The 12,500-nt window shown below is 35.3% G+C and overlaps 2 protein-coding genes across 2 annotated transcripts; one reads left to right on the forward strand and one right to left on the reverse strand.

The window, feature by feature from the left end:
• Nucleotides 1-1,534: 1,534 nt before the first annotated feature.
• On the forward strand, nt 1,535-7,038 carry LOC123518702 (coiled-coil domain-containing protein 25-like). Its single transcript, XM_045279700.1, has 7 exons — nt 1,535-1,662; nt 3,008-3,055; nt 3,527-3,618; nt 4,236-4,310; nt 5,274-5,378; nt 5,843-6,045; nt 6,164-7,038. Exons 1-7 carry the CDS (start codon nt 1,638-1,640, stop codon nt 6,243-6,245), a joined length of 630 nt encoding a protein of 209 aa, XP_045135635.1. The 5' UTR covers nt 1,535-1,637; the 3' UTR covers nt 6,246-7,038.
• A 1,422-nt stretch (nt 7,039-8,460) lies between these two features.
• Nucleotides 8,461-12,191, reverse strand: LOC123518704 (death-associated protein 1-like). Its single transcript, XM_045279701.1, has 3 exons — nt 12,031-12,191; nt 11,531-11,657; nt 8,461-10,910 (listed from the first exon to the last, which is right to left on the reverse strand). The coding sequence occupies exons 1-3, from the start codon at nt 12,077-12,079 to the stop codon at nt 10,748-10,750; spliced, it is 339 nt and encodes a 112-aa protein (XP_045135636.1). The 5' UTR covers nt 12,080-12,191; the 3' UTR covers nt 8,461-10,747.
• Nucleotides 12,192-12,500: the final 309 nt, after the last annotated feature.

Below are 12,500 nucleotides of genomic sequence, written 5' to 3' on the forward strand. Positions count from 1 at the left end.
GAGAGAGAGAGAGAGAGAGAGAGAGAGAGGGGGGGAAGATTGATTTGAGTTGATTAACTTATTGCACCGTAGTGTCAGACAAATGTACAAAAGGTGGCTCGTAACTGGTAAGTAACAACCATTTGATATGCGCGCGCACACACACACACACACACACACACACACACACACACACACACACACACACACACTTTACAATAACAAAAAACAACAACAAAACAGCAGGAAAAGTGACAGAATGGAAGCCACGCAGGGCGAGACGCTAGGTAAATCTCCCGAAGCGGGGATGGCGTACTAAAATCTCGTCCAGCACGTCAGGCAGTAGCAGGTGACGGCAGACGGCATCTAATGGCAGATCCTGGGGCAGAGAGAGAGAGAGAGAGAGAGAGAGAGAGAGAGAGAGAGAGAGGCGCCGCTAGAAAAAATAAGGAAAGCAAACAAGCACATACCCAAGCAATACATACATAAACAACGAAATAAACGGACCACTTATTAGTAGCTACAATTTTGAATCAATAGGAAATTGTCTGAATCCAACACCCTGTTAGAAACGAAGTAGGTACAAGTAATTAAACAACCGTAATTAAGCAATCAAATGACACAAATCAGACAGAAGGAAATCTTATTATTGGAAAAGAGATACAGATAACTTTCAATATGTTAGAGATGAAGACCTTCAGTCAATAAAGGAAAAAAAAAAAAAACTATAACAGTCCAATATGGGGTTGTCGTAGGTACTCATTAAAAGGAACAATTAACAGTTTTTAGTATGAGACAATGCTTTAATTGGGCTTTGTTTGTGGCATCAACTAGTGCGGCCAAATTTTTGTCTGTGATACAAGTAAAATAATGAGAAGGAATTGGTTGAAATTAGTAGACGGAGGCGAGTTATATAAAGCCGCTGATACCAACCTTGAAGAACCTCCTATGCTAGGAAATACTGAGAAAGTTACGTAGTTAACGTATGGGTGAGACCTACAAGATAATGAATAGTGTGTGTGATGGCGATGTATGTGAAGGATTATCTGTGAATCAAATTGGATCAGTGACATGAGGACACATGTTGTAATAGAGCAGGGAACAGCTCGGCTGCCAGATTATGCGGTGAATGCAAGATGTTGGATTTCGAAAGAAATTTTGATGGAATATAAAAGTGTGAAGATAAAACTGGGATTGTACAGGAACAAGGGAGCTACCTACCTTGACCATAACGACCATCTGTCAGAAAGAAAACAAATAAACAGGCTTACATAGCTGCTTATTTACATTCGTATTTATTCATACAGCTTACTTAGTAACTAGCTGCTTGATTGCTGATTTTTTTTATTAAATTATTGTTTTTTCTTACTAATCAGACTATCTATTTTACTATAGTAACGAGTTTAATGGTCATTTGCTGTTTACAGTATTCTACCTATTTCACTGCTTGATATATTTTTGTTTGTTTACATATAAATGTACTAGCTTATCAACTTGCCTAGTTGCTTATTTGATTGCTTACATAATTACTTATTTGCTTGTTTACTTATTTATAGTAATTAATTGAATTGCTCGCTAAGTTGCGGGGCCGTGATGGAGAATGGCCGAAGTGACCCTCTCACCCCTCCCTGTCAGCTGGTATCCTGCGGCTCACGACCATGGTCTTCTATTTTACTAGCAATGGTAAGTCTTCTTCCATTGCTTGGAAGGAAGGAGCATACTCATAGACATTGATGTACTAAGTGGATGGGTTGTATATACGGAGAGGGATTTTAGAATTAGCGCACGTGGATTCTGTCTACAAGCACGATTAGTGGGAAATGGTGGTTATATTATTTTCTTATGGCACCTGACCAGATTTTATACTGTACCATAGTTAATGTATGTGTTATATGTACATGTATTAAATGAATGGTGTGGCAAATATATATCTTTACCTACGGTAAATTTCCAGAGTTTCACCACATTCTCTTTTCTGGACGAAACTATTTTTTTCTGGTAGATTTCGGCTTGCTTTTAATTAATTTACCACTTGTTTTTGGCGCAAATCACACAGGTTTTTTTTTTTATCACCCCCCAAACCTAACCCAACCTAATCTAACCTAACCCAACCAAACTTAACCTAACCTAACCTTAGCTAACCCAAACCTAACCTAACCTAACCCAACCCAAACCTAACCTAACCTAACCTATCTCATGAGGTGGGTAAAAAACACTTCCCTGTACGTACAGTCTCGGACACTGCACCACAGTAGGTAGAACGCCATGATCACGTAAAAACTGTACGGATTTAGCAGAGTCCTCGAAAAACTCATCGATAACTTAGAAGTAATGCAGTTCACAACCTGCACAGTGGGACATCTTGCCTCAAACTGAATTAAAATTCATACCGCGAGCCTCAAGGCCACCGTGATTGGTTGAATAAATTATGATTTTTTTTTTCATTGGCCGTCGGTTCACTTTCAAACGGAAGTAACCAATCAGCGGAAACAATAGCTCAAACAAAACGAGTCACTAATGTTGGTCCTCACGCCAGCCACTGCCTTGGGTCGAGCAGCTCTCGCGCCAGTCTGCCTCTGTTCTATTGACTCGGGAGTGAGATCACCAAAAATACGATTAAATCTTTTAAATTCGGTATCGCCATTACAAATAGGTTGCGCCTTATAAATATGAGATTCAAAATACTCGTAATGAGGAGCTCTATCTCATGAGTTGGGTAAAAAACATCTAGTGGAATGTGGTGAAACACTGGAATAATACCGTACCTACTTAGTTTTTTTGTGGGTGAAACTTGTTGCCTTTTGTCATATGTATTTTCAAAAAGGTTTTATTTGATTTTATTGATTTTCTTTTATTTCTTCTGCAATGCAAATTAATAGATTTAATGCTCTTCCACCAAAAAGAAGAAGAAAAAAAACAGGTGAAGCTATAGGACATGTAGAAAAAATATTCATCGATTAAGATAATAATTATTATTAGTTTTTCTTTTTTTATTTACATATTAATCATTGTTATATATTTTTTTCAGTGGTGGACCCTCCAGTCAGGCTGTTCATGGGAAATGACAAATATGAAAGTAAGTATATATATATATATATATATATATATATATATATATATATATATATATATATATATATATATATATATATATATATATATATATATATATATATATATATATATATATATATATATATATATATATATACATATGTATGTATGTTTAAAATTGTAATTAATTATATTGCTGTTCATATTATCATTAGCTAGTAAATTCTTTCCGATTATAAATATGATGTGTTTCCATTGATTTATATGAGACATCTTGTTACAAATATTAGTCATTAGAGTTACTTATTAAAATGATGAATTGTACCGTTCTTGATAAACCTACAGATTGCAAATGTAACAGTTTAACGTTTGAGCAGACAAAAGAAAGATGGTAATGCATGTGCACATACAGAATGAAAGTGAAATTTACAATAAGCATTCTTTACATACACATGAGGAAAGGTCATTACCTATGCTGTTATTCTCCATGCAGATGAGGACCTCATCAAGTGGGGCTGGCAGGAGGATGTGTGGTTCCATGTGGACAAAGTTTCATCAGCTCATGTCTACCTCAGGCTCAATCCAGTGAGTCTTTTCAAACATCTTTTTACTTGTAAAATACATTGATATACCATTTTGATACGCATAGATTGAAATTTTTCTTTCTTTTCTAAGTTTTTGTATTTCAGTACTTCTTACAAATGTCTGATGAACATAATGTGTATTTTAACAAAAAATTAAAAATATTTTCATGACGAATAAATATAATTTGCCTCTGGATTAACTAAATGTTAATGATAACAATGTTCATCTATGTAAGTGATGGTGGTGGTGGGAACAGTTTAAACTATCACTCATAATGTCCACCTTTTTCTGTTTGTTTAAATAGCCCATATGCTTACCCATATGATGATTGATTTATACTGTTAAGTTTTCAGAGGTTTTGATTTTCATGAGGATGGAAAGAATTGTTGATCAATTTTTTTCAGTTGTGGCATACTTTACCTACATGGTATTTACCAGGTATAAATAACATGTTTCGCTTGGAATATATTATGTAGCCTATATCTTGTAAAAATGGTTACTTGTCATCTGCAGGAAATAGGGCAGTAAAGTGTCAGGAGATATTGTAGGGTATATACCTGTTCATTGAGGTACAGTAATGACTTACTTTTATTTGTGAATCTTTCTTCCTGTGGCAGGGCCAGACTATTGATGACATCCCCATGGCAGTGATAGAAGATGCTGCTCAGCTCTGCAAAGCAAACAGTATTCAGGTGCATATACCATATATTTTTATTTTATTCTTGTGAGATGTTTGTGTTTATAGAATGAGTGATGAAAGCAGTGAAAGTGTGTATAAAAAAAATATGTGCACAATATATTAAATGTGAAGGAATTAATTGTGGAATAGTTTAGGTCAGATGCAACACCTTCAAGATGGTTATTTGTAAAGAATGGGTAGAGGTGAGATGACAAAATGTGCATTACATAGGTAGGTGTTATCAAGATAGAATATTGCAATAACAATATCAGGTTTTCTGAGTAATTTTCTCATGATATCTATTCATCAATATCACCAGTACTTTTGGTTCCAAACTAGTGATAATAATTTTAGTTATTGGAACATGAGCCTGTTAAAGTTTTTAATTTTAAAAATCAAATGTGTTATTTTACTTTAAACACTATTGTTCATTAATGAAGAAACAATATAAACTTTGAATTTGATTATTTTCGAAGATTTGAGAAAAATATAGAAATAAAGATTTGAACTTATCAGTTTTTCACTTAATATATCAATATCATTATTGCTAGTATTGGAATTAGTGATAAATCAGTTATTGGTTGATGAATTTAATTTATTGCCAATAATGTTAGTGTTATTGATTTATTGTATTTGTTATCACAGCCAGCTATGTACAGTATACATGGTCGAGTGGATGCCATAAACGTGATTGGAAGACTCATGATGAAATGGGAAGACATTGCTTGAATACCTTAGAGGATGTTGGAATTGGAGATTGAAATGTGTGTGAAAAGCAAAATTGACTATTGAACATTAAGAATGGAAACTATGTAAGAAAAATTGTTGTCAGAAAGCTTTCGGTTAGATTTACGTACGTACTTGTTTTTTTGTGCTTTCATTTATACTATTAACACAATTCGTCTAATATGCTGCAGTTTTTATCAAAGAAGTTGTTTACACATTGTGAATATATAATGATATGCCATCCACACAGGGCAATAAGATGAACAACGTGGATGTAGTCTACACACAGTGGTCCAACCTACGCAAGACTCCAGGGATGGATGTTGGTCAGGTTGGCTTCCATAGTGAAAAAGAGGTGAGTATCTTTGATGGCATGGATTATTTTTTGTTAACTTTTCATTACTTAATCACATTAATCTGAAAATCTTACTGCCATACTTGTTTTTTTGTATGATTATTGTCCTCAAGCTGGAAGGAACCATTCCAATACTAACATGCAGTGTAGCAGCTTATGCATATGACATTGTAAGATTTAAAATGAAAAGGCTTGAGTAAATTCTATAAGCTTTATATTTTTAAATGGTTGTTCTACTTGATTTTACAGGGGCAGTTTATATATATTTATATATATTTATATATTTGTATTTTTTTACATAACTTTCTTCAGTTGGTAGATGTTTCTTTTGAATCTCATATTCCCCAACTTTTTACTTTCTTTTTAAAATTTTGTTTAAAACAGATCTTCAATTTTCTTCCTGATATGTACACTATGATAGTGATTCAGCATTCTGGATAATCACTTGAACACTCATTCTCCAGGTCCGCAAAATTCGTCTAGAGAAGCGCATCAATGAAATAGTGAACCGATTAAACAAGACCAAAGTTGAGTCCCATCCTAACTTCAGACAAGAAAGGGAAGAAAGAGATCGACAGGAACGTAATTTAGCCAAGAAAGAGCTCAAGGAGAAGCAACAGAAGGAAAAGGAGGAATTAGAAAAAAGAAAAAAGGAACAAGAGCTTAAGTGAGCTACTCTTTAAATTAAAGTTATTTTTATTCATGAAATACCTTCACCAATCATTCAAATTTTATTTGTAAATAAATTGAAACACCAATTCTGATATACAACTATTATATTTCAGAAATTACACCTCACTGTTTTCATCAGCCAGCATGAAGACTAACAAGAATGCAGTTGATGAAGATTCTGATGATTTTATGTGATATTCCAACAAGCAGTGTGTTGACCTACAAGAGTGATTGTTGTTAAAACCATGAACTTTAGTTACATGGGATATCAAAGAAATGCATAGGGAAGGCTTTACTCACCAAAGGGGTGACAATGACACCTCTGCTTTGGTTGTGATAGTGGTGTAGGCAGATAGGCATGACTCACCATTCACTCGTATCATGCAAGGTGGTCAACAGGTGATATCTTGTGCCCTTCAATTGCTGAACTACAGAAATTGAATAAGTATATAACCTAAGACTTGTGTATTTTTTTACATTTAACAAAATGGCTTTCTTTTTTTTATTTATTTTTTTTACAATTATTTTAGGTATTTTCAAGCCAACTTTTTTTTATATATTCATTTAGCAGCATATTGTTATGGCAATAATGAGGTCTTATCATAAGCCAAATTAATTTATACATGCTAAACATGGATTATTTGAAACTTGGTCTTTACTTCTCAGTGCACCTTTGAGGGATAATGCTATGTTTGTGTGCCAAGATAGTGGGATGTTCAGGTACAGTAAGAGGTTTTTTTGACATGGGATGAGTATTGTCAGGTTTACTCTGGTTGAACCCACATTATCAAAACTTTAGTGAACAACTGGAAACAATTAGGACAAACAGAGTTCTTTCTAAAAGTTCTTCAGATAGAACTCCATTTCAAACCAGCTTGACCAGTTATGACATGTTAAGTAGAATTATGGGCATATTCCCTCTTTCCTGTTCATGGCCTTCACATTGGTAGGCCTCATTGTTGTCATTAAAAATGAGAATACAGAAAAATGGTATGTACTCACCACATCAATTTCCCCAAATCAGTACCACCATTAGACATGCCTTCCTCATAATTTGTTTATTATGCTAACCTTCTGAGTCATCTCCTCCTTGTGCAATTTGAATAGTCTGTAGCCAGTTGCTTTGCAGATTTCTTAGTAGTCATTTTGAAGAAAAGCTTGTGTTCATATAGTACAGTTTTAAAACATGTGATGAAGGCAACTGAGATGATGCTTACATGAGCAGATTTACTTTGAGACTGAAGACAATGATTTGTGGTTGCAGACTACAGCATTAGACCGTGAGAACACTTTATGTGACAGGTGCATGTTTGTGTTAATGATGCAGTGAGCAGCAGGTGATTTGAATTTGTGGTTAGCAGCAATGTGTAAAAGTGAGATTGAAGCTGAAATCATGGTTAACAAGGGATGACTTATGAGATACAATATGCTAAATATTCTATTGGAGCAAAAGGATTGGCAGTAACATATATACATCCATACTTATTTCACGGCTGTCTTTTTCCAAAACGGAGTTGACCAAGACAAGGCATACAACATTCACGTTCACACCTATTCACACCATTCTTGACCCCTAATGGAGAAGAGAAAGTACTGCCCCTACTTTACTGCCATCAGTCACACAGGTTGGAAAGCTTCATTAGAAACAACGCTCCTTCATAGTAAGTACTCTCTCCTACAACACCTGTGTGAGACTGTTGATGCATGGCACCTCTCTCTGAGTTTGCAGGGCTGTGTCATTCTTCACACACTCAACTGCTCTTCATTTGATTCTGTCAAAATGAAATTATTCTACCACATTAAGTGTCAGTTCTCTTCTATGTTATCTACCCATCTCTTAAACGGTGTTTTGCATGTTCACACCTCTAATACATGATATTACTATCCTCACCAGCATATCATTATCCATTTATCTCAACATGTCCTTCATCTCGGCACACATTGGTCTGTCCTGCCAAGTCTCGTGCAACATGTTTTCATTTCCTCATTTCTGATTCAACCCATCAGTTACTTCACATATAGGTACTCCTCATACATCTCAACACCATTACACTAAACTCTTTGTCTGCTACTTCCATTTTCCAAGTTCCAGCACTGTACTGTACGGTATGTTAACTGAACGCATTGGAGAAAGGATGTTGGGTGGATGGGGTGTTGGTTTTGCAATTGAGTTGCTTTGCAAGTTGAAGCAAAATACCAAATGAGTATCTCAAACTTCTTATAAGTAGAGGCACTTATAATCCTAGATACCTGCACCTGGTACGTCCAACCCAACTTCTTTCCATCTTTATTTAACTATTTAACTGTTCTGTTCTTAGTTATGTACATAATTTTTTTTTTCCCATCTTCAATTTCTCACTTATGTTCATTCATACTTACCCTTTATAAATTTGCTTTATCAAAAACAAAACTAGATTCACATTTTATTTTTTCTCATGAGAATGACAATCACTGAATTATTTACCTAGGTAGCTGTTGTATGTTAGTTGCACATTATGAAAGTTAAGAATTTAGATGTTTAAAAAATCCTTTGTAAGTTAAAAGTAGCAACTACACAAAATAAACTGGAATGAAAACTGTAATCATGTAGCTTGGCCTTTTAAAGAGACTTCAAAATACGATAAAAAAAAATAAGAAAAATTACATGAGGAATGTCATGCCAGGATGTTGTTGCTTGTAACTTTGCATCTGGAATCCAAACTAATGACTAGCTAAATTAATAAAGCTAGACTAGGTAAATTGCACACCAAAGTTATATGAACTTAAACAAAGAAGCTCACACCCAAAACCAGTTATCCCAACAAAGCTTATAATCTTATTTTTTTCTGAAGAGAAAAATGCAAACAATTTTAGCATAAATGGATTTTAAGGTTAACTAAAAAAATCTAAAACCAGAAAAATCTAGCACCCACTACCAGTTCATATGGCTACACAAAATGATTCCCATATGGGAAAATTTCTTCATAGTACTACTGTTAATAAGACTATACCAAGTGCTTAATACTGAAGAGCACTCACACTTCACTCTTGAAAGTACTCTGAGGTTTGAGCACAAAGTTCTTTCAGAGTTGAATATTACTAGCAGGGTGTTAGGTGGTAGCCTTTAAAAGTGTACTCACCAAACAACAAACAATACTACTGGAGAAAAATTAACACATGCAGACAAAGGAATGATACAAATGGATCATTCAAATGTCATACAAAGCTTCTTAGCAAAGAGTGAAATTAATAAAAAGGGCACCCAAAATATTTAACATCCGGCTAGCACAAACCAATTGTTTTTTCCTTAGAGGAGACTAATCATAAAACTTGGCTTCCCAGATGAAGTGGGTAACACTTCCTATGTGAATTAAGTATCATAAAGCTTCCAGACCCACACTAAATACAAACTCAGATTTCTGAAAAATAAAGCTACACGAGAAATATGATATCTTACATTTCCTCTCCAAGATGAAATGAAAAATCACTGAAAAGACTTAAAACATAAAATTCTTCCCTCATAAGTGGAAAGCACTTAGCTTGGGAATAGCAATAAATTCCCCATTATCACAACTCTGCACATGCACGTGTGCGCACGCACCCCCACACACACACACACACGCGCACATACACACACACACACTAGTTTAGTCACCACAGCCATTCACAGGTCAGGTTATGACATGGCAGATTCATGGATAATTTGGATATTGGTGCTTCTCTACAAATAAGTACCATATGCAGTATTGTCTAGGCTAACCTGTATTCAATGTCACAATGCAGCTAACAACCTTACTAAATATATTTAAATTATTAGAAACAAATATCCAATAAATGTAAATCACCTCATTTTAGTTTTGGTGAATACTTCCTTTTAGCAATTAAATTAGACAATGTATCTTTCCTTACTAAATGATTCAAGATACTCTAGGCTTTTACAGTTCCAGTATTCAGTTAAATTTACAATTGCACCAATGTTGTAATAATATCCTGTTAACACCATTTTATAAATTTAAAGCAATCAGTAAAGCTATGCTATATAAATACATTTTCATTTCAATACATGATATATTTGTACTGGTTAAGTTGCATTCATTAGAGTTATGTACAACTACCAACTGCGCATGTCAAATTTTACCTGCTATGCTTGAGAAGTTATGGTTTTGCACTTATAGATTTTACAGTGCCTGAGTGCACTTAGGGTAACCTGTTGTCATCAGGTACACTAATAACTGGGGGAGGCAATTACTCGAGTCATCTTTCCCTGGAAAAAAAATAAAAAATAAATAAAAAATAAAATAATAATGTTCTGAGCACTTGGTAGCTGGTTACCCTGAACACTTGAGCGAGTAGTTTGGTGGAGGGCAAGATGAATAATGGCAGCAAATTTAAGGCATCAATCATACACACACATTTTTCTGTACATTTGATGTCAACTTGAAATTTGTATTATTAATCCTTAAAAAGAACCTATGATGATGCCAGAGGAGTAAACTAGAAGAGTGAAAACTTATTTCCAAATAAAAAAAATCACCTCCTATCAAAATTGATAGTTGCCATATTAACAATGTGTGTTCTGCATTAAAGGCTTTAGCTATACGAAAAAAAGGACACTGGAATGGAAAAGTGGACAATGGCTTTCACACTTTGAGGACCTAGAGCATGAAAATACAGGGCTACCACTTGACTCTAGGATAATTAGAGACCAAAATCTTTGTCTATTTCCTAGGTTGCTGAATCACTCCAGGCTTGACAGCATGACTGGGGCGAGAATCATGGGTGGGCACTGGCTTCTCATGGGTGTGCTTCACAGCAGCAGTAGGGAAGTCTTTGTCCACCTTTGCAACAACACCAGATACCATCATTGGAGGCTTCGGAGGGCTACAAGACAAAATGTTTTATGAATATTTGTTATGACAGTCACTTAATATTATAAACACACACACACACACACACACACACACACACACATTCAACCTCTTCTTTCCTAACTATCCTTCTCTCTCATGATACCTTGATCTTGATAGCAGTCTACCCTGAAAGGAGTGATAATGACGAAAGACACTTTACCTTTCTCTACCTTAACCCTATCTTCTTGCTTGCTTCCCCATTTCCTAAACTATTTTTCTTGATTTTTTCTCCCTTTTTTACAATATGAAAACTGCTAATGAAATCTGAATATTATGTGGTTTTGTAAACCACATGTATACAAAAGGAAATAAAGTGTGGGAATGTAACTCTTCATAAAGAAATTAACTTCATCTTGTTTTATAGCATCTGTTTCCTTCCCAGCATTTTATTGTTGAAGACATTTAATGCAATTATAATTGTAGGTAATCTTAAGTTTCATCAAAGACTTCAACAGGAATAATTTTAAGATATTCTTGAAACTCATCAAAACCATTTTTGCCAAATAAAATTCTAAGATTTAATGCTGTATCTTAAAAATATTAATTATCGGGATAATACCAAACAAAAACCTCCCATAGACAACATCTCACCTCTTAGAAACAGGCATATCCTCTTCCTCATGATCATCTTCACTGTCTTTGTGATGTTTTGCTTGTGCTCCTTCTTTATCGTCTAGACCCCTGTGTCTCTGAGGAATCCGCACACCAGCAACTTTCACTGAAACATTGTGAGGCATTGGGATTAATCTGATTTAAATTGAATTATCCCAATTAATCACAAGGTAAAGGGCGACGCGTCCCAGCACGAGTCACGTACCCAACATGCACGCCACCCTCCTTCCCAACAGCTGCACTACATTTACTTAGCTTCCTTGCAATGAATCTAGGAATGAAGGGTTACAGCTAGTGTATTCACAAGTACAGTGCAGATAAACCCAACTCACTACCTTAAATGCATACAATGCCATGTCAGGAAGGAGGTTAAAAAGTAAGTTTAATCACTTGACAACAAGCGCCACACCAATGTCACTCATATCAATTGCTCAATACGAGAATCAAAGTCTTTCTATACCTCATCCACTATTACTTACTTGCCGGAGGATGTCCACCTTTGATTTCAACTTCCTCGTTGGATGACATCGTGTCTGGATAAATGAAATGACAGCACTGTAGAAATACGCCAAGGTGTTGCGAGCCAGCTGACTGTTCTGTGTGACGGAAGGCCTGTGGCGCTCTCTGTCGACGGCAACCAGCAACTCGACTCATCCCGCCAGGTTTGACTGTGCGTGTGTCAATAATAGTACTATGTAACTACTGAAGAGTTCCTTATTTTTTTCTAAATAAAATAACTACATTTAAACTACATTTAAATAGCCCTTTAATCCCCTTGACTACAAATAAGTAGGTAAGGCAGGAGGGTCGTCCTGATCTACATAGTGTTTTCCACACCTTGAGTGGCCGGTTTCTACAATGGTACAGAGGTGTCATCAAGTTCGATGACAACACAGAATTATACGATTATAAATTTTCTCTATAATGTCGAGTAGCCTCGTTCTGGAAA

The sequence above is a fragment of the Portunus trituberculatus genome, chromosome 44 (genome assembly GCF_017591435.1).
Source record: "Portunus trituberculatus isolate SZX2019 chromosome 44, ASM1759143v1, whole genome shotgun sequence".
Classification (NCBI taxonomy): domain Eukaryota; kingdom Metazoa; phylum Arthropoda; class Malacostraca; order Decapoda; family Portunidae; genus Portunus; species Portunus trituberculatus.

Coding starts and splice junctions, on each gene's coding strand:
- LOC123518704 (XM_045279701.1), bottom strand. CDS start 12,079: ATGTCATCCAACGAGGAAGTTGAAATCAAAGGTGGACATCCTCCGGCA. Junction 11,658..12,030: donor AGGTGGACATCCTCCGGCAA/GTAAGTAATAGT, acceptor ACAATGTTTCAG/TGAAAGTTGCTGGTGTGCGG. Junction 10,911..11,530: donor GATATGCCTGTTTCTAAGAG/GTGAGATGTTGT, acceptor TTTGTCTTGTAG/CCCTCCGAAGCCTCCAATGA.
- LOC123518702 (XM_045279700.1), top strand. CDS start 1,638: ATGGTCTTCTATTTTACTAGCAATG. Junction 5,379..5,842: donor GCTTCCATAGTGAAAAAGAG/GTGAGTATCTTT, acceptor CTCATTCTCCAG/GTCCGCAAAATTCGTCTAGA. Junction 6,046..6,163: donor AAAAAGGAACAAGAGCTTAA/GTGAGCTACTCT, acceptor ATTATATTTCAG/AAATTACACCTCACTGTTTT.